The 26,198-nt window shown below is 42.9% G+C and overlaps 1 protein-coding gene and 1 non-coding gene across 2 annotated transcripts; both read right to left on the bottom strand.

The window, feature by feature from the left end:
• Positions 1 to 6,255: 6,255 nt before the first annotated feature.
• On the bottom strand, positions 6,256 to 23,690 carry PPP1R8 (protein phosphatase 1 regulatory subunit 8). Its single transcript, XM_024766912.1, has 7 exons — positions 23,554 to 23,690; positions 21,600 to 21,660; positions 16,829 to 16,982; positions 15,301 to 15,521; positions 13,569 to 13,713; positions 9,183 to 9,247; positions 6,256 to 7,716 (listed from the first exon to the last, which is right to left on the bottom strand). Exons 1-7 carry the CDS (start codon positions 23,688 to 23,690, stop codon positions 7,363 to 7,365), a joined length of 1,137 nt encoding a protein of 378 aa, XP_024622680.1. The 3' UTR covers positions 6,256 to 7,362.
• Positions 19,865 to 20,030, bottom strand: LOC112414463 (small Cajal body-specific RNA 1). Its single transcript, XR_003006157.1, has one exon.
• Positions 23,691 to 26,198: the final 2,508 nt, after the last annotated feature.

Below are 26,198 nucleotides of genomic sequence, written 5' to 3'. Positions count from 1 at the left end.
TCTCTACATTTGCGTCTTTATTCCTGTCCTGCCCCTAGGTTCTTCAGAACCATTTTTTTTTTTTTAGATTTCATATATATGTGTTAGCATATGGTGTTTTTCCCTTTCTAACTTACTTCACTCTGTATGACAGACTCTAGGTCCATCCACCTCACTACAAATAACTCAATTTCATTTCTTTTTATGGCTGAGTAATATTCCGTTGTATATATGTGCCACATCTTCTTTATCCATTCATCTGTTGATGGATGCTTATTTGTATTCTTTTTATTTCTTTTTCTTCTCAGATTGCCATGGCTAGGACTTCCAAAACTATGTTGAATAATAGTGGTGAGAGTGGACATCTTGCCTTGTTCCTGATCTTAGAGGAAATGCTTTCAGTTTTCCACTATTGAGAATGATATTTGCTGTAGTATTTGTCTCCTCCAGGCGGTCACAAAGCACCGAGCTAATATCCCTGTGCCATGCGGCTGCTTCCCACTAGCTATCTACCTTACTACGTTTGTTAGTGTGTATATGTCCATGATGTAGTGTCCTTCTTCATCTCTTGTAATAGTCTTTATTTTAAAGTCTTTATTTTGTCTGATATGAGAATTGCTACTCCAGCTTTCTTTTGATTTCCATTTGCAAGGAATATTTTTTCCAACCCCTTACTTTCATGACTGGGGATCTTAATTAACTTTAGCTAGAAGGAGGGAAGACCAGACCAAGGTTACCACTGTTATTAGCAAAAAGCAAGTCTCCCATATTATCTGGCTTAGGGGGATTGCCATAACAAATTACTACAAACTTGTGGCTTATAACAACAGAAACTTATTCTCTCACAATTCTGGAGGCTGGAAGTTGGATATCAAGGTGTTGGCAGGGTTGGTTCCTTTTGGAGGCTCTGAGGGAGCATCTGTTCCATGCCTCTCTCCTGGCTTCTGGTGGCTGCTGGCAGCCCTTGGCATTCCTGAGCTTATAGACATGTTATTCCAGTCTCTGCCACCTTCTTCACAAGCTTCCCCTCTGTGTCTCTGTGTCTTCCCCTTTTCTGTCTCTTACAAGGACATTCATCATTGGATCTAGGGCCCACTCTTATCCAGGATGATCGCATCTCAAGATGCTTACCTTAAATACATCTGCAAAGACTCTTATTCCAAATAAGGTCACATTCTGAGGTTCTGGGTGGACGTATCTTTTGGGGCCACAAGTCAACCCAGTACAGGGATGGCTGGTCCTTTTTGTGGTTTGGATGTAATGTCCTGAAAATATCAATTAAGTCTAACTCTTCTATTGTATCATTTAGGATCACTCTTGCCTTGTTGATTTTCTGTCTAGAAGATCTGTTCATTGATGTAAGTGGGGTGTTAAAGTCTCCTACTATTATTGAATTCCCGTCAGTTTCTGCCTTTATGTCTGTTAGTATTTGTTTTACGCACTTGGGTGCTTCTAAATTACATTCATATATATTGACAAGTGTACAATCCTCTTCTTGTATTGATCCTTTTATCATTATATACTGTCCTTCTTTATGGACTTTGCTTTAAAGTCTATTTTGTCTGATATGAGTATTGCAACTCCTGGTTTCTTTTCATTTCCATTTGCATGAAATATCTTTTTCCATTGCCTCACTTTCAATCTACGTGTCCTTTGCCCTAAGGTGGGTCTCTTGTAGGAAGCATATCGTAGGCTCTTGTTTTTTTATACCGTCTGCCACTCTTTGTCTTTTAATTGGAGCATTCAGTCCATTGACATTTAAGGTAATTATTCCTTTCTGTGGTTTGGACAGTGTTCACGTTTTTGTCTGTGTTCCGACATCATTACAGAGTGGTCCTGTTTGTCTTGATCCATCGTGGTCACAGAGTGGCCTTGTCTGACACTGATGTCCTGTGAAACTGTATATGTTCAGCAGGAGAGCACCAAGGCCCAGCTGTGTGAGCCAGGCCAGCCTCTGGAGGTCAGGGCCTGCCTTCCTCTTGTTCAGCTTGAAGGCAGTGAGGGAGGCAGCCATCTGGGAGAAGAGTTCCAGCCACAGGGGCAGGGTGGGAGTGTGCCTTGAGGGCTGAAGGGCCAGCCAGACCCCGTGGTGGCTGCAGCAGAATGAGCAAGGGGGAGAGAGGTAGGAGGACAGAGAGGCAATGGGAGGGGGTGCAGAGCAGTGAAAAGACTGGCTCTCAGGCCAGAGGAAATGAGGGGCCTCTGGAGCGTTCTGAGCAGAGCAGTGAACACGACGGACTGGAGTCATCAGCAGGCAGTTTTGATGGAGTGTTAGGACAAAAACCTGACTGAAGTCGATTCATAAGCAATTGGAGAATGAAGACACAGATGAGACAATTCTTTCCAGAAGTTGTAGTGCAAGGTGGAAGAGAGAAACAGGAGGAAGCTGTGGTACCTGGTGAGAAAGTGGAATAGAGGTTTTGGTTTTGTTTCCCTTTGAGAGCAGTGACGATGAATAGAACACTGCTGAGGAAGGTCTGGAGGAGAGACTGTCTTGATGGTGTCAGTTGGAGAGGGCATAACCGCAGAAAAACAGACTCCAGGCCCAAGTGGCGGCCTGGCTATGGAGGAATACCGTGGTAATGGTGGGGGTGGAGGGGAGGCCGAGGCAGGCAGGCTGGGGGACTTGGTCATCAGAGGTTCTCTCCTGAGAGCCTCTCTCCACATCTCACCTGCACTTCCTGTTAGTAACCTTGTCCCCAGGCCATGAGTGCAATAGTGTCTGGAGGGGGCTTCAGTCACCCAGCCTGGTCCAGGTATGGAGACAGCACTTGGAGCTCCATGGACCCCAAAAGGGACCAGAGATGGAGACGGAAGGGGTAGGACACTGAGAAAGAGAAAAATCAGAAAGGGACCAAAATCCAGAGTCTCTCACAGACCCCAGGCACAGGCAGGGACAGCAACCTGAGTCAGGAGCTCCCTTGTGTTTTTCGTCATCCTAAACAGCAGGTCCAGGTTCAAACTGCTGGTTTATCGCTTGCCCGCTATGCACTCTGTGAGCCTCAAGTTCTCCAGGTATAAAGTCGGACTCCACCAACCTCCTCTCGGGGCTGTTGGGAGAATTTAGGGAGGTAAAACACGTAAAGTGCCATCAGGGTGCCTGACAAGGAGCCAGATGCTTTCCCTTCCTATCTTCTGCCACCCACAACCCTGGGTCTTCACACTGGCTCCTACGGCAGCTGCAAGATGGGAGCAGGGCCCTGCCTGCTGGCTGACTCTGGAACTGCACCTCTACCCCACTTCAGAGGTAGAAGCCTCCACATACAATTCCTCCAGCAATTTCATTCCATGGCTACAGATACTACCCAAATTCGGTAGGTGAGCACTCCAGCCTTCTTACCACCCCCAACAACATCGCCAGGGCCTTTAATCCACCCTAACCCCCTTTACTCCTGCAGCTGCCCTTGCTTGGAGTGCCCCCACCTCCGCCATTTGGAAACATCAAAGGTCTGAAGCTTTCCATGACCCTCTCCTCTTAGCACCCCTCCCCCTCACAGATAGAACTACTAAGGAACTTTCATTTCCGTATTCTCTCTACATCTGGACTTACCTCTAGGTTTGCTAAACTGTGTGAGAGAGTACACTAGAACACCTGTCTCCCCTGCTTCGAGACTCACCTGAGGTCAGGGACTGCCTCATTCGTCTGCTGCCAGAGGGACTTTCTAGCATCTGAATCCGATCCGTTGCTGCCCTGCCTGAAATCTCCCCGAGGAAGTCTCCCCACTCTGGGTGAGGAGGGTGCGTGTCTGTGTGAGGTATATGTCTCTGGAGTTTCCAATATTGCTGTATAAGAATGTCTGTATACATTAATTTTTTTAAGTAAGGAAAACAAATCCTTCATTGGCTCCCTGGTAGATTCAAATTCCCCAGCAGAGCTCACCGTGTGGGACCTGGACTCTGCCTTTCTGATTCCTCCCTCATGCCACCCCCCAGCCATCCCCTCGTCCTCCTTCCATGCCTCTCTCACACTGGTTCTTCTGCCTGGAGAACCATGGCCCACAGTCCTTCACGCAGCAAATCCCTCCTTGATCTTCAATGCTCAGCTCAAACATCATCTCCCTAGAAGCCTCCCTGACACCCCGGGTTTCACTCATCTCTACTCACACATGTTCAATCCATATTAGTTGAAAGAAGTAGAAGTAAGTCCCCGCTGCCATGGTTTGCTTACAAGCAAAATGAGGGATCCAGGCAGGATCTTACAAACCCTTCTAGACTCCAAAATTCTGAGTTGATGATGATGAGCATATTTCAGGCAAGCAGTCACCAAACAGCTTGAGCTGTGATCACCTATTGCTTTCTGTCAATAGGTCCTTCTCCATGGGCTTCATCACTCTCTCCCACCCTGGGGAGGGGAAGAGTCATCCCCTCCCTCCTTAGCAGGTGGTCTATTAGGGGCATAGGACTCTGGGGAAACCAACAGTTGCTTCTCATCCCTGCATCCCTCAGCAGCACTGTGCTCACCTGAGCGATAGAGACCATTTGCTGATCCTGGTGGTGAAGAGCGGGGGCTTACCTACCCAGTCATCGTCTAGAGCTACATTAGGGGCGAGAGGCAGCTGAGCCCCTTCCTGCAGTGTTCATCTTTGAGGGGCACTAAAACATGATTGGAATAAATCAGAAATCTGGTGCCAGGAAAGCCAGGTTTCCATACACACATGCCTCCGTATGCTGTGTAACCACCAAATTCAGCCAGTCCTGCTTCCACTAAAGGCAAATGGACCTTTGAAGAGAAAGACAGAGCTTTGTAGGCTTGGATATTCTCTGTTGAGCCTTCTTTGAGACACCAATTCGTTTTACTCTGCAACTCAAATTCTGAAACCGAATAATGCATGACATCTCTCACCAGGAAGGATTTTATTCTTTCTCACCAGGAAGGATTTATTTTATTATCTAAACTAGACCTAAATCCCTTATTATACCTTCTAGTAAGTTGTCCAGTTTGGAAAAAAAACCTTTTTTTCCCCTTCTTAAAAAAAATTATTTACTTATTTATTCATCTTTGGCTGCGTTGAGTCTTCGTTGCTTTGCGCGGGCTTTCTCTAGTTGTGGTGTGTGGGCTTCTCATTGTGGTGGCTTCTCTTGTTGAGGAGCACAGGCTCTAGGCGCGCAGGCTTCAGTAGTTGTGACACGCAGGCTCAGTAGTTGTGGCACACGGGCTTAGTTGCTCCGCGGCATGTGGGATCTTCCTGGACCAGGGCTCGGATCAGGGCTCGAACCCGTGTCCCCTGCATTGGTAGGCGGATTCTTAACCACTGTGCCACCAGGGAAGTCCCAAAAATACTCTTTTCAAACTTCAGAACGAACACCTAGCTCCAGTCTACGGAGCACAATGACGAGCCACCTAAAGACCGGCACATCCTTCCCCTTAACTCATCCCGGAGGCCGTGTAAACCTGTGCTCAGGCTCTGGATTCAGGCTACAGTTTAAATCCTGACTTTACTACATGAAATCATAAGGAAGTTTACTTTAGCTCTGAGCCTGTTTTTTAATCTGTAAAATGGGGATAAAAACAGTATTCCTCTTAGGGCTATGAAAATTAAATGACATGCTTGTAGATGGCTGGCACAGTAGGCAGGTGCTCAACGAGTGACAGTTAACCAGCACTAACAGTAACCTTCGCTGTGATGAGAGGAAGGCACCCTCATGAAGACGAGGACACTCACTGTTACGGAGGCCAGTGGAGAAGTTAACTTGTCTGTGATTTTACAGATCTCTGTTCTTTAACAGGCTGCTCCTGCCGTGAGTCCACACTCTCAATCTAAGGGATTTGGAACCTAGTTGGCATTTTCACCACAAAGCCACATATATTAAGTCTCACCACACACAAATGCACTTCCTGCACACGAGGTTCTAGTATGCAAGACACACCCATCCAACCCAAACTCTGGCTGAAATCCCTTCTAAATGTACTCATTTTTAGCTTCCTTTCACTCCTGTGCCTCCTGAGCTATAGCGCAAATGCAGGCAGCTGTAACCAGAGGGCAATGGTTACACCCAGGACAAGGGCCCCAAAGCCCAGTCTTCCTCGTCAGACCTGCGGCTCTGCCTCCTGATGAAGGGCAGCAAGCACTTCTTAACCCACTTTGCTCGCTGAGGCTTCAGTCTGGGGACTGGAATCTCTAATTAGAATTTCCACGTTCATCAGGGGGCATCTTTATTTGTAGTAATAAAATGGGGACAGAGCATCACCTCCCAAGCCTGACAGCTGTATTGACAAAAATTCCCTAATGGCAGTAGAAATAGGTGATGGCAACTGAATCACAGACTGCACCCGAATGACAAAAGTTACGTTTAATTTACAATGTAATAAAGGTTACAGGTAAAAAGCTACACATAAAGCGTGAAAAGGCCTATTACACAAATGTACAAATCTCTGTACAAAGCTCACATCAATGTGTCCTACCTTCGTCTCCTATGTTTGTTAACCAGGTCTAGTCTTGGAGCTCTGGACAACGAGAGCTCTCAGTCAAGGGGGGGAAAGAGCCTCCAAATCAACATCTGAAAATGTCCTCTTCGAGATATCGGTTACTTCAAAGTAAAATCTTTTCCTTTTTAATTGAAATTGCTCTAACTGGTCATATCCTTTATATTGCCTTCATAACACACTTGAAAAGGAAAGTAATGCCTTAGAGAGTAGAGGACAGTACTCTGGAATCAAATGAGAAACTTCAGCAAGTAGAGTACTCAGGTTTGACAAGAAAAACAGGTAAAGTTCAAACAATACTGTAAGTTTAAAACTATCAACCTGTGTCTATGGCACTGGTCACAGATGAAGAAAAATCAAAATGTTCTCATTCTAACAGAAAGGACAAAAGAGAAAAGCCTAACTACTGGACCTCAAAACCACCGACCGAGGAAAACTTCTGAGTTGTTTTAAACCTTAGCTTAACTGAAGCATTCTAAACCCTCTTGTTAACCTGGAATCCGTGGCAACCCTTCTGCTACCTGGGACTTGCAGGATAGTAAATATAAATCAGGCTGCTAAACCCACAAAGCTGGCAATGCTACTGTCACCTCCACAGCTCTGCATTCAACCTGAGGGCCTGGAGTCTCTCCCTGGGGTAAATGATTTTTTAAAAAGTGATCCTAGAAAGAGGGAGAAAAGAAAAAAGGAGATAATGGAAAGAGAGGAAAAGAGCCAGGGCAGTCTATTTAAAAGGATGTATGAAACATTTCTCTTCAATGAAAGTGTTCTGAAGACAGGTCTTTCTGGGATACTTCAACCCCACCCCCAGTTTTAATATTACATGGTTAGGACCCCAGGAGACATTCTGAAAGACGATACTGCACACATGGAAAGTTTTTCTCCCTAATTCATTAGCTCCCCCATCACCCTTCCACCCTGTTCCCACCCAATCCCACCCTCCTCCATTACCAAAAATATCAAATCAGTAAGGAAGGTGTGGGCTTCTTGCCCGGCCAAGCCTCTTTCGCATATTTTTTCTTCTTGGGTTCGTTGACAGCTTCAGGGTTATAGACAGCAGGGTTTGGTGCAGGGTTCATGGTCACTGCTGACGGCACGACGGGAGTCAAGTCCACGTCAGGAGCGAGGTTTGGGTATGGCATGGGCAAGCCACCGATGAGTGCTGTCCCGTGGATGCCATGCGGCTGGGAGCCGGCTTCACTGTGCGTGGGGGGCAGGCCCCCATAGAGTCCTCCACTGAATGCAAAGTTCTGCATGCGTCTGTTCCCTGATTCCTCCAGGCCCAGGGAGCCAGGGCCCTCCACCCGCTTCTTCTGTGGTTTATAGAGAAGACAAGAAGTGAGACACAAGAGTGCTGTTAGCCTGTTCTATTGCAGTCCTCGAAAAACTGGGGAAGGCCCCTAAACCTCTAACTTGTTTTGTTTCTTAAACAACCCATCTCACTGTGCTGAAATCTCAGGGTTTGAAGAGACCTTACAGTGGTCATCTAACATCACGGCTCCCAAACACTGCCCCACACAAAGTGGTCACCATCCTACGTCAAACTGAGAAAAATGAGGCTAGTGTGTGAACTTTTCATAAAGTAAGACATCCAGTTTAAGTGACCATTCTTTAAAGGTCATACTCCTCCCTCTTGTTTTCATCATTAAAATGCCCTTTCAGGAATCAGAGGTGATAATAGATGGAGTCAGTATTTCAATTTTTCTTTTTTGGGGGGAAAAGAAAAAGTATCTTCCTGTTGGGCACCTAATTTTGCAACATTAATCTGAGAGCAGAACAAATCTGTAGTGACTGAAAGCAGCTTACTGGTTGCCTGGGAGTGGGAGGAAACTGACAGCAAAGGGACAAAGGGGAATTTTCTGGGGTGATGGAAATCTGTATTTTGATTATGGTCGTGGTTACCCAGGTGTATATATCTGTCAAAATTCAAATTATACTTTAAAGACAACAGAAAATTCCAAAGGGTGAAGAAAAAAAAGTGCCCAAGGGGAAATGTGACACAAATACTATGGAGTTGTATGGAAAAATTTCACCTTATACTTTTTCACACTGGACTAAAGTTCAATGAAAGATCCTCCCTCACCCCTCTACTCCTTTTGCATGAACTTGACACATTTTATCAATCTATTCTAATATATTCTAAAGATTTAAAAAAAAATAAAACTCCCTATAGCATCTCTGACCAGCATCTTCCAATCACATTTTGAATACCTCTACTAATAGGGATCTACTTCCAGGGGCCATTTGCTCCCTTTTGGAGCCCTAGCTGGCAGGTGGTTCTCCACATGTTGAGCAATCAGAACACCTCTGTAACTTCCACCTCTTGGTTCTTCAGCTCTTTAAACCTAATCCAATGTGGGCTGGCTTTCCTATCTGTGCCATCCCCATTCACAAAATAAAGATGTGGTAAAGGCCAGAGGTGCCATGCAGAAATGCAACAATGTCTCTTCTTTGCCTAATAGCTTACTTTGAGTCAAGAAAGGAAGGTTAAAGAAAGGTGGGTCTCTCTGCACCCTACTGGGAGGTAAATTTACAGACCCACAACACACCATAATTTACATGCAGGATCAAGCTAGCTGGTCACCTGCAGCCTCTCTATGGCACTCCAGGATCCCTGCACACAGATGGGGTAAATGGATTTCCACAGTATGAAAAATGGGAAAGGAGCAAAGAATGTTTTAAAATTAAGCACACACTTAACACTTACCTACATATAAAAGAGTGGGTTTTTAAACCAGACTGTATGACATTTCAAATACTGTCATAACATGCTTCCTACCTTGACTGGGACCACTGCAGTCTGCACCATGTTCCGGAAGCGACCAACTGAGGGATCCACATCCTCTGCAAAAACACACGAGGGCAGGGTTAGTTCAGTAATCAACTGGGAGGATTAAGGTTATAGGGCTCAATGCGAATAAAGCAATCACAATAATTCATATTAAAACAGTAAAATACAGCTAACACTTCAAGTGTTTACTGGGTACTGTGTTAAATCCTCACAACAACCCTACGAGGTAAGTACCACTACAATAAACATTTAATAGATGAGAAAACAAACTCAGGCTTGGAGAAGGAAAGTGACCGGCCCAGTCACCTTGCTGGAGAGGAGCCAGGATATAAATCTAAGCAGCCAGAAACAGGCCTGTGCTCTGGACTATGTGCTACACTGGCTTCCCCAGGTTCTTTCCCATTCCACATACCTCCCTCTTTTGAGGGAAGACATCAATAATCTCATGTTAGTGATAAAAAGAGGTCACACACCACATACCTTGCTAACACCCGCTCATTAGCAAATAACAGAATTAGGATTCAGACCCAAGGCTTCTAGCTTAACTTCGCCTTTCAACCTGAACAACTGTATACAGGCATACCTTGTTTTACTGAGTTTCATTTTACTGTGCTTTGCAGATATTGTTTTTTTTTTAAAAAAAAACAACAACAAATTGAAGGTTGGTGGCAACCGTGCATTGTCAGATGATGGTTAGCATTTTTTAGCAATAAAGTATTTTGTAATTAAGGCATTGTAAAGAAACAAGTACATTGCTTTTGTAGACATAATGCTACTGCACACTTAACAGTTTACAATATAATGTAAACATAACTTTTATATGCACTGACAAACCAAACAAATATGTGTGACTAGCTTTGATATTCACTTTACTGAAGTGGTCTGGAACCAAACCCACAATTCCTCCAAGGTATGCCTGTACAATTAAGACTCACTAAAGGATCTGAAGCCCCTGTCCAGGCAGGGTGGGACAGCAGCTCCCTTTTCACAGCTTATACACACTATTGCACCCTACGAAGCTTCTAGCTTCATTCAGTCACTGTGTCAGAAGAATGCACTAAGACCAAGTAAGGGACATGCTTGTAGTCAGTCAGTCTCTCATTTATTGGACATCAGGCATGGAAATAAAGAACAAGACACCGTCCTGCCTGTAAGGAGTTCACAGTTGTAAAGCCAGACAGGCTAGAATACAATGGAGGTGCTTGAAGAGTGGTGCAAAAATAGTTTTCTTGGAGCACAGAGGGGAGATTGGGCTGGATCACCTAGAACGAACAGTTTTCTCACTGAAGACTGAGTGTGGGGAAACAGGCAAGCATAGACTTATTATCATTACTAGAAAAAACTACTCCAGGGCCCTTTTATCTTAATATAGTGGTAGGAAAGGAGTTGTTTCCCTAATAGATGTTGTACACCTTATTTTAATGTGTTGAGGGCACTTGCTATTTAAAGAAACACTCTTGTGAGTCCCTTTGGAATACAAAGATTCCTTATTTAATTTGAATAATTAGTCCCTGGTTTATTTGTTTTAAGTCTGGCTTTTCACATATTAGGATGCCTCTAAGGAATATACCCTGGAATTATTTTCACAAACAATCGATGTTCAATGAATGAATAGCTTCTATATGGAAGAAGAAAGAGGAAAAGATATCCAGACTCATCAGGAAGGAGAGGTCTCTAAAAAAGGCACCCTTATTTTCTCTCTCATTACCGTAACAGCCCTGCTCCAATCATCCCTTCAGGAAAGCTAAATCAAGTGCAAGAGCAACTGGAGCCCAAGAGGCATGGCTAACGGGGTATATGGCCCACAAACACAAGAGGCCTGCAGAAGTGGCGGCTAAGCCATCTGGGGGACCCTGTCCTGTGCTGGCTGAATGGTGCTCAGGCCTCTCACCCTCTCCTCATTCTCTAGCCATTCGACTCCTAGAGAGGGGGTCTGCCCATTGCAGGCAATCTCTGCTCCTGGAAGATCGACCGAGAAGTTTCTTGCTAAGTCCACCTCTAGTATAGGAAAGTCTGCATAGGTAAAGGCAGAAGGGGTGGCAGATGATGATGAGGACAATGGCTAACACTTATCAAGGGCTACTGAGTGCCAAGCACAGATATGAGGTATTTTCACATATATTAATCATTTAATCTCCCCACCAATCCTGAGACCAGTAGTCATGTCACTGGCCAGGGTCAAAGAGCTACTAAGCGGAGAGGTGGATTTCATACCTAGGCCCTCTGATCAGAGCCCACGCTCTTAAACACTATGCCATACTCTGTCTGAACGTACTGCCTTAATAAAGCTGCAGGACAATAATTTTCTTTTTTTTCCTTTTTCTTTTTTTTGGGCATGCCGTGCGGCATGTGAGATCTTCGTTCCCCAACCAGGGAGAGCAGAGTTTTAATCACTGAATCGCCAGGAAGTCCCACAATAATTTTCAAGGAGAAAAACAGAACATATCAGACCCCGAGTCCTGAAAGAGACTTAACAAATTATCTAGTTCAGTGATTCCCAAACTGCTGGCTGTTCATCAGTACAAACAGGAGCTTATTAAAACTACAAATGCCTAGGTCCAACCCCTAGAAACTCTTATCTGGCACTCAGAAATAAACTTCCCAGATTAGTCATCCAGTTCCTGCTCAAACATTTCCCTTGGGCATTCAGTACCTTGAGAAGCAATTCATTCCACTTCACACATCATCAAAAAGTGAACAAAAGTCACTAGAATGAATGCCCCAATCTCTTTCACAGGAATTCTTTTAATTCTTCTTCTAAATATAAGAAGGATTTGTTGTTGCTTTTCATGCTGAGCCAAATACTTGCTACTCACAGGCTCTGGTTTCGCCTACTCCATCCTCCCGAAGGTCAGCCTTGCAAACATTCACCTCAGGGTGCCTCCCTCCAATCTACTCTCCCTCATGTACAGTTCCCAGCATTTAGGGACCACTTTCCATAGCTGGGAGTCTCCTCCTTCCCTCAAGACTACGTAACACATTTAGTACTTAAGGCCATGCTTGCATTTAGTAACACATTTGGGTGAGTTCTGCTCAGGAACACAGGCCACCAGGTTACTGTCCCCCATTATTCTATTAATGCAATTTTAAACTGTACTTGATTAGTTTCCATATCCACCTGATGACTCAGACTGCATTTTTAACTAACTAAAATTCTTATACCTTTTTTTTAACATGAGCTGTCACTGGAGCAGATTTTCTCCATTTAAATAATTGACATTCTGAAACTAAATGCAGGACTTGAAAGTTATTCTCACTGCATTTCAATTTGGGATATAAAAGCAACTTGTTAGTCTGGGATCCTTGTTTCCATCCATGAAGGTTTATTTTCAAACAAGATTTTTGGAATCCCAATTCCATCTTCACTGTATAAACTGCACCTCCCAGCTCCATGCCATCCACCTCCCAGAGTACTTGAGATATAACATGAGCCCAATAAATGAATGTTGAATGATGGAACAAATGGGTAAACTCAATGGCCTTCCCAGAAACTGATGCTCTCATCTTGCTGACGTTTCCATACAAACTATCTATAAATTACGACCTTACAGAGGTAAGTCTTCAATGCGATTAATAGTAGCAGAAAGTTCTCCAATCTTAGAGTTACCAATCATACATGGAACCCCATGACAATAGTGTCTGCTCTGACCTATACTTAAACTCCACTATACCTGGATCAGCAAAGGAGAATTACAGCCTTCCTTCATCTACTTCTTTCACACTGCAACTGGATAATGCTTGAGTTTCAGGGCACTCCATCAATGTACAGGCATACCCCTTGTTTTACTGCACTTCACATATACTGAGTTTTTTATAAATTGAAGGTTTGTGGAAACCCTGCATCAAGCAAGTCTATCAGTGCCATTTTCCCAACAGCATTCACTCACTTCGTGTCTCTGTGTTACATTTCTGTAACTCTCACAATATTTAAAACGTTTCCATTATTACTACAGTTCTAACAGTGCTCTGTGATCAGCAATCTTTGTTGTTACTATTGCAAAAAGATTACAACTCACTGAAGGCTCAGACTAGCATGGTTAGCATCTTTTAGCAATAAAGTATTTTTTAATTAAGGTACGTACATTGTCTTTTTTAGACATAATGCTATTGCACACTTAACAGACTGAAGTTGTGTAAACGTAACTTTTACATGTACTGGGAAACTAAAAAATTCATGTGACTTGCCTTATTGCAATGCTTGAACTGAACCCACAATATCTCCAAGGTATGCCTGTTCTGTACAAAAATATCTCCCCTCAACATAGCACCTGTTATCCTAAACCTTGTACAGAAACATTACAACTGACCTACAGGTTGTGTACTCTACTCTGACACCACAGCTTTTTCATCAGAAAAAACTAGGAAATACCTCACCTGGGTTGATGATCTCATCATCCTCACTAAAGGTCACCCGTGAGTTCTTCCTCTTCCTCTTTGGTCTCTGAATGTCCAGATTCCCCTCCTCAATGGTGAGAGTGGAAATGCGCTTGTTGTGGGCAGTGTTGAACTCCGTCAGGTTCTGGGACAGGGTTCACACAGGAAAGACAGGAATAAGTACACAAGGAATTTGAAGGAGAATATTACCAAATAAAGGGCAGAAAGGTATTAGGAGCTAACCTTGACCTCTCCACACAGATGAGATTCTTTTCTGCATTCAGAAAAGATTCATTACCGTCCCTAGACAGCTAATACCAGCAAGCCTCAATTTGACAGAATGTGGAACATCTTCATTGACTAGTGCAGCAGTGATATTCAAAAGGGAGTGAAGGACCTTGAGCTGAAGACAGGTCATCTGTGCAAAAACCCTTGAGTTGAGGTTTTGGGTTTTTTTGAATAAAGTTTATCATGTCTTCATGCTGAGAATTAAAGGAATACAACTGGGAAGAAATCCAAGAATTGTTTTTAAGTAACAGAGACGAGAAAGGACAATTGACAGCTTCTTTCCCAGTAGCTCTCTCCTTTAAAACTTGTAAGGACGTTACCAGTGCACTGAATATCTGGCATTAATGTTTTGTCACTCCCCATCCCTTCATCTGGCCCCATTTCTACTCATAACTATCTATCCATCTCAGTGATTAACTTGGCCTCATCACTGCTGCCTGCCTCTTCCCAATCACCTGGACTTATTCCAATCTGTACTGCAGTTTGAGACATCCCAAATGTCTTGAGAACAAGGACCCAGAGATGACCTAACATACTGAACTAAAAGACAGGAAGGCATGGAAGCAGCCTGGAAGAGAATGTGCAAGAGTGACTACCAACCAGGTCCCTGGCTATGAGGCTACTTCTTTAGAACAAAATAACTTCTAAGTTGTAAGACTGCTACTGTGCTTTTCTTCCTAAGGGCTGGGAAACTGTCTCGGTATACAAGAATAGTAAATGCATGTGGGTGGTTAAGGACAGGCTGGCGTTTGATCTACCTGGATAGACCAGTCACACCAATGCAGTGATAGACATGTGAAGACAAAAGCTACATCACAAACTACTGGGGTCAGCTCTAGAAAAGAAAACCTTAGCACATTAAAATTAAATCTTGTAAAATTCATGGCCTTCAGGGCAGCCAGGCCCAAAGCAAAAGTAATCTAGTTCTACTCAGAAGATTCTTGGGCTGACTGGACAATATCAAAAACAGCTACATAAATGAATGAAAGCTTCAATCTCTGTAAGCTAGTGTTGTTCAAACAAACTTTCTGGATGATAGAAATGTTTTCTATCAATGCTATTCAATATGGTTAGTCACCAGCCACATGTGATTACTGAGTACTTGGAATGTGGTTAGTGGCTACTGCATTGGACAGTGCAGCTCTAGAGAAATGTAACTCCCAGCCTTGGCTTCTAACATCCACTGAAACTGCACAAGACAACCATAAGGGTCTACTGGCAGGAGACCCAGTCTCCTAGTTAGCCCTGGTTATACATAACCAAACCCACACAGTGCAGCTCTCCAAGGGCCACACCACACTGCCAAAGTGGCAAAAGCTTATCACTGGGCTCAAGAAAACCTCCAGTTGCTAAGTTACTGGCATTTCACACTACACGGAACAGCTACACACTGCAAAAGCCAGCGTCCCAAAAGACATAACAATGACATAGACAATGGAATTACATCAAGCTCTGTTTCCTCCTCTGGAAGCCCCAGTAAGCCCTTGAGTTCATCATCCTCTCCACCCATCTTCTCATCTCCTTTCACAGCCGATGGCAATGTCTGAGGCTTCTCACGCAGAGTGTATGCCCTTGTGGATGCACCAAATGAGACCGTGGAATCGATGGGAATTTGCTGAGGCTTGTGAGGCTCCAACCGAATGTGACCCAAGAAAGTGCCGTGTGCTGGGAATAACCAAATCAGAAATGTAAGAGAGGAAAACAAACAAACAAACAAACAAACAAACCTGAGTTGTAGAAGGGAGAGTAGCTCCTGCCAGCACATCAGTTTTGCTTTTTAAAATGGAAATGGCTCTGGGTCCACTTTGCATCCCTTGTCATGGGTCACAATGAAAAGGAAACTCCTTCACTGAATCTTGAATCTCTTCAGTGGATTTCTTACACATCTTCAGACCTGCTGTTACCCCACATAACAAATACCACTGCTTGTTCTCTGCTGCCAGACAGGCTTGGCTCCATTCTGGGTCCAGCAGGAATGGTTCCAACCCAGCAATAGGCATGCCCGCTAAGGCAGGAGACAGGAATTGCTATGGTCTGACCTCTCCAGCCCCAAGTCTAAGGAACATAGAAATTGCTGGCCTGGTGGCAGTTATGCTTGGGGTTTCCCCAGGATAAGAAATGAGGTTGGCTGAAACAGGTGCAATATCAATGGCAAGGCAAGCCACAATCCTACTGGAGAGTCTGGATATCTTTCCATGTCTGCATTCTGCATATTATGAAATGGAGAGAAAAGATGAGATAAATTTGCAAGTAAGTACTTATGAGACAAGGCTCTCCAAAACCATTATATAAGCATACTGGGGTGATGTGTGCGTGTGTATGGGGAGCGGGGAAAGGAGTAAAACACGATCAACCCAGGAAGCAGATCCTTTACATTTCAAGCTGTAATTTATACATAGGCAAAAATGAACAAATTTCAAGGCCCCATGCAGTCAAGTCTCAACCGCATTTCTGGGATTATCTTTGACAAACTTGAAAATCTTATTAGTTGGAGTGTGCTCATAGAATTAAAATTGATATTATTAATATCACAGCAAAATGTAGCTGGGATAAAGAGCCCATTATAAAAAATTAACTTTTGGTCAAAACAAGTTTTTTTTTTTTTTTTAAAGAGCTGTACTACAACTCTACTACATTAATGGAGCTAATCACAGCTTCTGCTTAAATTGGACCACAATCTATCATGGGCCTATAAACACATTCCTTAGTTCCTGGATGCTTTTTTTGTTCTCTGTATATACCTATTGCTCTCTTCAGGAAAGTGCTCCCCAAAACCCTCTTCTCTCTCCAGTCATCAATTATTCCAGTAAAATAGGAAATATCACAGGAATGGAGAAAAACTAATTTAAAAACCAAACATAAACTTCCTTGATGAGCAACAAAACACAATTTCAAAACTGAAGAACCCAAAGAGCATTTTCACACTGCCCAAAAGACAATGTGTGAAATAGGATGGGATATGAGTTACTTACTACTGTTGAGATCTATTAGGAAAACTCTCTTCAGATGCTTATGGTAGACCAAGGCAGCGTGGACCCGAGAGCAAGACTGGTGGTCAATGGTAAAGTCACACAAATCAGGGTTTCTCCCAAATAAGTAATACTTCTTCTCATCAATGATCAGTTTCTAAATAAATTAAATTAAATATTACTTAAAGCTTGTTTCAACAGGGTTTAGCAAAAATTCTTCCAATAAACTAAGTAGAGCATCTTAAGATAAAATTCCTTGTCAAGGGAAATATTTATATTTACTATTATTCTTCAAGATAAAGAGCTCAGAATAATTTACTAACATTGGGGGATGGTTGGCAATTAATCTCCCCAAATGTAGTGGTCAAATGTTTAGTGTTGATATGAAAAGAACTTTCCTAATCGTATTAGATGTAAATGGCATGCACGAGTGGTTGTCTTCTGACCATTGGAAATTTAAGATTTCACTGAATCTTAATTTTAGGTCAAGCAGGAAACACAAAGCATGCCTATAAAGTAATAAGACCGCTTTTCAGAAAAATATATATTCAAATGAAGATTATCAATTGGTTCAAAAAGGAAGGGGATATAAACACCTATCTATATTCTAATCATGCTGCCAGAGACCCAGAGTATTTCTGGAACCCTCTTTAGAAACTAGAATTACATTAGACATCATTGTATGAGCCTCTAAATCTAACTTTATTGTCCCATTTCATTTTGCCCACAAAAAAGCATTACTCAAAGTTAACTCTAAATGAGTATTTGCTGTGTCCAAATATGGAACAACCTCACAGGGCAAAGATTTTCCAGGTTTGGGGGAAGGGGACGTAGGGATTAAACATTTATTGAAGAACTATTATTGCTAGGCATTTTTAAGTATTATGTCATCTAATCCTCAAAACAACTCTGTGAACCAAGTATCACCTTTACCGTTAAACATAAGAAAATAGATTCAGAGAGATGAAGCCACGTATCCAAGACAGTCCAGCTGGTTAAGTAGCAGATTTGGGGTTTAAACTCAGGTGTGAAATGACCTGCAATGCTAACATTCTAAACAACAGTGCCATGGGTCTGAAACAATTCTGAGAAGAGCTCCAAAATGTTTCTAGCCACTGCTGTGGTACTGGAAAAAACAAAACTGTATAAGGCCCCAATATAATAGCAGAAAAGAGGATTTCGCAGACCAACAATCTATTATTTTAAAAATTGTAGGGGCTGACATAGTATTGTTAACTTTTCTTTTGCCATATGAGAACTATTTTTTTAATTGTCACCAATCAGTATTATAATCATTTTATGAAAGATAGGTCATTTTAACAAATAAGTAAGAAGAGGGATAAAGGACCACTCTTTGTGCTGAATTTATGAAAAACTCACTACACTGTCTTTATTTTTCTTTTAGCCCACGATCAGTAAAGACTTTGCCACAGACTGGTTGTAGACTGGGCCATCATAGATGAAAGACCCTGGATAAATTTTCGCTAACACTGCTTTCAGTTCTTAAAGTCTACAATATGAGTACTTGAAGAATAACCCTCATTCATATACATTATGTTGTTCCTTTAAGTTCTGGGGGTTTTTTTTGGCTGTGCCACATGGCTTGCAGGGATTTTAGTTCCCCCACCAAGGACTGAACCAGTGCCCTCGGCAGTGAAAGTGCCGAGTCCTAATCACTGGACCGCCAGGGAATTCCCTGTTTTTCCTTTAAACACAAGGTCTCACTAAGCTCTAGTTCAGATTTCACACTATGCTCCTTCTAAAATCCCTGAGAGAAGACAGCACAAAGTTGAGTAGGGAAGTATAGTCAAACTAGGATGTACCAGGCTAGGAATCAAGAGGCTTATATTTCATTCCTGGCTATGTCATTGAATCCACAGTGGGCTACAATTCTCCCCTATGCTTTAGTGTTCTTACAAAACCAGAAATACACCTCCCGTACTAATAACAGTTAACAACTGCTGAGTACTTATGTGCCTATGTGCTATGAGTTTTATGCTGAGTTTTATGCTATGTCATTTCATCCTCACAACCACTCTGTGAGGTAGGCAGGCACTATTATTCCTATTTTTATAGATAGGAAAAGTGAGGCGCAAAGAAATTAATTAATATATGCAAGTTCACACAGCTAGATATTTATAAACTGGATTAGAAATTTCAGGTTTGTCTGACTTCAGAGTCTAAGCTTTTTAAACCACTACATTATATATTTTCTTCACTCTTCCTGCATCAAAAAATCCACCATATGGCAAAAAACATTTTAAGGAGTGAACAAGTACTATGGGTCACACTCTTAATTGTTTTTTAAACAATCACTTACCCAGTTCCTTCCCAGCTTAGCCTTTAAGGCTCAAAATAGGTATGGGGGTCACCTCTGGGAAACCCTGTCCAGCAGTGCCCACCTGCTGCTGGCAGAGCTTGTCCCAGGCCCCTAGTGCTAGGGAGCACCAGGATCCAACAACAGCCTGACAGCTCAGTCACACAAGCATCCCCATGTCTGCTGAGACCCAAGTATTAAGACTTGGGTTAAAAATAAGACAATGCTTCAGAACTGAGAGAGCCCTGAAATTTCAGCATCTTATTCTCTCTAGATAATATCTATGCAGGTTGAATCTCACTGCATTTCTCATTCATATTTATGTGCACATAGATTATGTCCTCATAAGCTTAAATTTGCTAACCAAAGTGTTCACAGGCTAGACTTAAAGAAACAGTACATAAGATCACCAGCACTTGGGCTCTAATATAAAATTGACCACATTTCTATGACTCTAAGCTGCCAGTACCAGCGATTTAGGTGTTTAGAAGGGAAAAAAAAGAAAAGGCCTCCAAATTAAATATATACATTCACTATTAAAGGCATCTCAATTATAGAAATGTGAAAATGTAGGGGAAAAAAAAGTATGCCTCAGAAGCAAGAAAATGTGTGAATTCTTAGACAATATGCTTCTTCTGTCCAAGTGAATGAAATAATGCATTGGTCTTTCAATAGCCACTAAGCCACAATTTCTTAACTAGCTATGGCTAGTACCATTATTTAGTTGTGCCTCTGAGTTATAACTCAGAGTGTATCTTTACACACTGGGCTTAAAAGACTCATGGCTTTTGTTTTAATATTGCACTTCTTAAACCCAGCTATCACAACACATCACAAGCCTCTGACATAAGGCTAGGACACAGATAGCTCGGTTAGTATCAAGTGCTGCCTAAATCCTTAAAAAATAAGCACATCTCGTGTCTACTCCTCTCGGAAACAATACAGTGATGTCTAAGTATTGTAACATGACAGTTCTGTGGCAACTCAGCACACCTAAGAGCACTGACAGAGAACATTATCACTTAATGGAAACCAGTAATTAGAAGGATGTTTGACAAGTCAGAGTGCTTTGAAAGTATAAATTATTTCGCAGAGGAATATGACATTATCATTAACGCTAGCCCTCCTTGTCTGTTTCTTCCTGTAGTAAACTAAAGATTTACTAAATTCTGGTTATATATAAAAAAAGACTCCTATATGTCTATTTAGCAACAATATTTTATATGTGTGGAACAGTCTACAGTGTAACAAAACAAAACAAAACAAAAAACATTTTAGCTAACTTATTCCCTTGAATAATCTTGGTACTCTGTAATCTTTAAGACAGAAGAACACATGACAAAGGGGCTCTAAGTGACTGGCTCAGGGCTTGATGAATTAATAAGAGAATTCATCACAACTCATGCCTTAATACTTTGCAAAATACGTGGGTATCTCTACAACATCCTGAAAGTGAAAACACTGTAGTTATAGAATATCCTGCAGGAGACCTCAAAGATAGCTTTTCATTATGGAGTGCAATGTTTTTACTATATATACCAAAGAAAAATAACTGCACTCAATAATAGGGCCTTGAACTTAAATTCTATCTAAGCAAGCAAACATAAAATTGGTTGAAGACACAGAGACTCACAACTCCACAGTCAGAGTGGGCTTAATCTCCATCTCTTGGTAAATAAATGTAACATAAGGATTTTTTAAAAGTACACAACCTAACAGCTAATCAAAATTCATGTTCTCTTGAAGTTCTATGTGGTTTTCATTCTAGAGACTTGTAGAAAAGCTGGAATTCTGCTCAACTTGTCCTTTATAGTACTTATTTCAATTATAATCATGCAAATTTTTGTTTGATTCTGTTGTTCCCATCAGATAATTTCTTTGAGGACAGGAACCACATTTGTTCTGTTCACTGCTATAGTCCTATGCCGAGCACAATGACTGGCACATAATAAGTACTCAGTAAATGTTTTGAATGAATGAATGAATTTTGTCACCATTTCCATTCTCTTTTTTGAGCAAGTATCTTAGTTTACTATCTTCTCTGAAGAGTTTTGGCTTGAATCTCATAAAAGCAACTTAAAAGTTAAATTCAATCTACATCATTCACTTTCTGCTTCAATTACTACAGATCTCGCACCTTCCATACAACTCCACATACTCAGAGAGAAGGAATTCACCAAGTTATAGGGCATCCAGTTTGACTGAGGCCTACAAGCCCATGATCTATTAAAACCCTTCATTTGGAAGGTGAGAGGAGTCACAAAAAACTGAGTGTCTGTGGAGATACATGGTTTTAATGTGTTATATCACCATGTGCTTTTAATAGAAAAAAAAAATCAGGATGAACGAAAGTAGCATTTCTGTAAAACAAAGCACAGGAGAGGAGGTGGAAAAGTGAGTCACTGGCAAAAATCTTTAGTGTGGTGGGAAAAAAAGGGAAGACATGTACTTCCATACCTCAATTAGCTTGTCTCCTTTGACTACATCCAGATGTAAACCAGGAGGGGGTTTACCTGCCCTGAAAAATAAGTGTGAAAAAACATTTTCAGGATGAGTTTGTAGATGCTATTTACAATCATTATCCCATTCAACACTGTAGCTCTCTTACTAGCCTATAATTAGTTCACGTTCAAGCAGAAATGCCATCTACTTCACTGTTATTATAGCTCCTTTCTACATTTGACACTTACTTCCCCAGTGATTCAACTGCTCCGAAACATATTTTAGTGGATCTGTATTTAGAGCAGCACCAAAGAAACCCATATTTTAGCACTGGATTATCCACCTTGGAGAGAAAGCAGCACAAAGACTGCAAGTACTATAGCTGGGGTTGTCTGGTCACTTGGAGTCTGAATCTAAGATTTGCCACTACCATTAATTAATACCATATAAAGGCAGAATAAATCAGTTGGTGTCTGGGGCTGATCAAGACTAGACTCATCACAGAATAAGCAGAGGGTACTGTCCTGAGCTCTGAGTCCAAATCAGAGAAGTGTAATTAGGGAGCTAAGACAATCCAAAACTATGCCCATGAAACCAGGTACCAATAAATACAAGACATATTTGTTAACCTTGAACAGGTCATTCTACAATGGCATGGGTAAGGGAACTTTTCTCTACACTCCTGTAACCACACCATCCAAGGGAGATACATGTATGTCAAAGCACCTAACACAGTGCCTGGTGCCTAACAGACGCTGAGAAAATAGGTAGGTGATCTTATACAGTCTCTTCTAACTATAAGTTTACTGTCCTGGCTCAACTTCTGAAATCAATGCAGCAAGGAGCCAAAATGGACACAGAATTTGTAGACTGAAGCAACTGGGTGTTACAAAAGTGCAGAGGGACCCAGAAAATAGCCACACATTCACTTGCTTCCTGTGTTTGCTCCTTTGAAGTTTGAAGGATGAACAATCTTGCCAGAGTCCCTACATATGCACACACAAAAATGCATCTGTTTACATCTAACTTAAGATGCAACACAGTCATCTCACAATCCTGACCCAACTCCTCTATGGAGGTTGTCAGTAAGACAAGTGCATTGGACAAAAGCCCATTTTGTCTGGAAAACAGGGAAAGCCAAGTTATGTCTAAAACATGCTTTCTGAACTCCTACTATGTGCCAGGCTCAGGCCTAGGAACTCGGAATATAAAGATGCGTTAGGCAGCCCTTGCCTTTGAGGATCTCTATATAACGGGGGCCAGAGAGTAACACAAACAATACACTGTGATGAGCAGAAATAGCCCCAACTCGGATGGGTCTCCTTGCAAGGCAATTCATATGTATTCATCGTGTACTCTACTCAAAGACTAAAATTATTCCATTATTCCCAAGAACTTGCGAAAGGAGGAAAGGGGTTCATCCTAACAAGCAAGGATGCCCTCTGCTGCCCGGCTTCGCGCTGGTCGCTGAGGCGAGCTTGGGGGTAGGTCAGAGCCGATCCTGCCCTCAGGGAGCTCCCAGTCTGCGAGAGACAGGCAAGTGCCGCACCCAGGCTGCATCAACAACCGCGGGATGCGGGGCTCTGAGCGGGGCGCCGGGGCCGGGAAGCTAGCTCGTGCGCGCTCGGGACAGAGAGCAGGGGGGCAGATACGATGCTCCACAAGAGCACCAGACAGGAGTTGGGGTAAGTTCGGGGTCCAGGCCCCGAAGCGCCCCGGCAACCAGCTGATTGCCCGAGGGGCTGCCTAAGCGAGCGCCTCAGAGCCCCCAACTCTGCGTTTCCCCAGTTCCTGGGCCCGGGCTCCGGGTTCCCGGTTCCTCCACACGCCGCCCGGCCCGACAGACAGTTCTCCCTCAGTCAGTCCCAGGATCTTTGGGCCGCTCGGCTCGCTGCGAGAAATGAGCCGCCCAGCCAGCCCTGGCCAGCGTAGGCTAGGCCACTCCAGCGCTGGTCACCCCGCCACTCACCAGGTCGGGCAGTCAAACAGCGGGAGGCTGGAGCCGGAGTTCGCGGCTGCCGCCATCTTGCTTCTCCCCCTCCCATTTGGCGGGCCTGAAGCACGCCGGGAAACTGGAAGACCCAGAGGAGAGAGGCGGCTTCCCATCAGCCTGTGCGTATGCGCGCGCGCGCCCACCCACGCACGCATGGACGCGCAGAAGCACAGGGCGCTTCTAGTAGTGGGGGGAACTGGGGTAGGGTTTTGAGGTCTTTTTCAGTGCTTGATAGTTCGCTTTTTACAGAGGTCAGGGTTTTCCTTGGCCGGGAGTTGTTTGAGGAAAATGGGCTCGTAAGGAGGGGTTCTGTTTCCCTCTACGTTCTTTTTGCAAACACGCTCCCAGGCTCTAAAATGTTGCGACTCCACCCTTGCTCTGGGCCTGCCCCCTCAGCGTTTCGACCCCAGTCTGGAGAAAAGCTAGAGGGTAGAGCTCAGAGATTGGAAAAACTCCAACTTTTCTGTTTCTCTTTTTCCGGTCCTTCTGCGTAGAGCTGCATGCACCGTACTCCCTTCCCCATTGTAACCCAAATCCGGCACTTGAGAGCTTCTGTTAGATTATCTGGGAAGCTACCTTTGGGGGTCATTAAACTCTGGACAAACAGGAGCCAGGGACGGATCCAACCAGATGGCAGGCGTCCAGATCTTCAGTGTGCATGAATGAAATGGTTAATCAAGTTGAGGCCCCTTTGGATTTTAAAACTTTGGTCATAGTGACTAGATAGTGTAAGGAAGAATTAGGATTCAGGCCTGCTTTAGGCCAACAGCTGGGTGAAAGAGGCCAGCAGCAGGTCCTCTGGTTGTAATGGCTTATGTCTATTGAGTGCTTACTTATCTGGGCAAGTATATAGTTTCTATGAATCATCTCATTTAATTCTCACAACTCTCTTGAAATAGGTATTATGATTCCTGAGGGGTGGGTCAGAGAGATTGAGCTACCCAGCCTCACCCTAGAACAAGTGGTGAGTGGGATTCAAATCTAAATCAGTGTGATGCCAAAGCCCATGCTCTTTAATCATCGCTATCTGTCACATTTTGATGTTGGTGTGATCATATTAGCATGCAACTAAAGCCCAACACTTTTTCACTTTTGTAGAAAACATGGGAGGATTATCTGACCTTTTTTTTTTCTTTCTTTCTTTTAAGGAAACCGAATGCAAAATTATTGTTCACCCATAAAGAGGCACTGACTGCACAGCAAGTTATCTCCTTCTATGGTGGAGTTATTTCTTTTCTTGATTGCTTGCTACTGGTCCGCTAGATTTTAAATCGAACATCAGCCTGTTCAAAAGAGTTTGCCCTTGGTGACATCTCTAGGCATCAAGATTTAGCTGCAGCATATTAACTTAAATTTAAAATTATCAACTCTTGGGCAGGAGGATCACATTTTCCCCTGGTCTTCAAATGCACAGTAAACTCATCCAGCAAGGATGTTAACTGATCAGATCACTTTTTTTTTGGGGGGGCTGTGCCTCGGGGCTTGCAAGATCTTCGTTCCCGGACCAGTGATTGAACCCAGCCCTCGGCAGTGAAAGCGCCGAGTCCTAACCACTGGACTAACACGGAATTCCCTCAGATCACTTATCACACAAACTGGTTAATATCCTACTTTCCAGCTTTGTGATTCCAAAAATAGACTAGGCTGATAGCTCTAAACTTGGTTTCAGGAAAACAGGCTATAGCTTCCTCCTTTGAGCACAAGGACTTGATTCTTAAAAAAGAATTAAATAGTTTCAAGTGTTTTGAGTGTAACAGAAAGGAGCAAGGTGCTTGTGTCTACAGAGATTGTGTGGGCCTTTAAGGTCCCATGCCCTTTTCAGGCATGAAGAGGTATTGAAGCCATGTCTAACTATCAGGGACCTAATACCATCTTATGTCAGCTTTGCCTTTCAATTTCTCAGCTTCTGTGGGTGTTCTATTATTTAATCCCTTATAATGCTGAATGTACACCCAAGAAACCTAAGCTATATTCTTACCCCTATAATTTTTTATTCCTTGGCCATGTTCCCTGTTTCCAGCATAGCTGATATTCACACTGACCTCTGATGTAATGGCACCTTACACTTTCCTGGGCCTTATAAAGCAAAATGCTCTTTGGGCACCAATGATGTCAATAGAGATCAGCAAACTGGAGGACAGCAGTCTAGGACATGAACCTTTTGAAATGTAAAGACTGATGGGCTAGCTGCCTTTGGATTTTGGTATCTCAACAGACATTAATTTCTTAGACTTTGAGACTTCCTTAGAATAGAATCTAAAGACATAAGGAGCATACTGATATCAAAAAACTTCTTAGAACATCTTTTATATATGAGTGATCAAATGGAGACACTGAAAAAATTGTGTTTGTGTAGAGATGGTACAGCAGGAGACTTCATTTAGCAGGGTGGTGAATGAAAAGTTTACAAGGTGCCAACAAAAGAAAAGATATTCATGAAAACTGAATAGAAATTCCCATTACTCCGCATTGTTAAAGCTTCATGAAAGACGTGGTGAGCAGGGTAGTTTGTATCAGTGATGAATGGAGACAGTGTATAGTGTCTAAAGGTGTGGTTTTGAAGTCTGTGTGCTTGAGATCAAATCCTGGCTCCACTGCTCCTAAACTGTGTGCCCTTGGCC

Source organism: Neophocaena asiaeorientalis, unplaced genomic scaffold, assembly GCF_003031525.2.
Source record: "Neophocaena asiaeorientalis asiaeorientalis breed wild unplaced genomic scaffold, Neophocaena_asiaeorientalis_V1.1 scaffold79, whole genome shotgun sequence".
Lineage (NCBI taxonomy): Eukaryota > Metazoa > Chordata > Mammalia > Artiodactyla > Phocoenidae > Neophocaena > Neophocaena asiaeorientalis.
The sequence above is the reverse complement of the archived record's forward strand: the minus strand, read 5'-3'. Positions and strand labels throughout refer to the sequence as shown.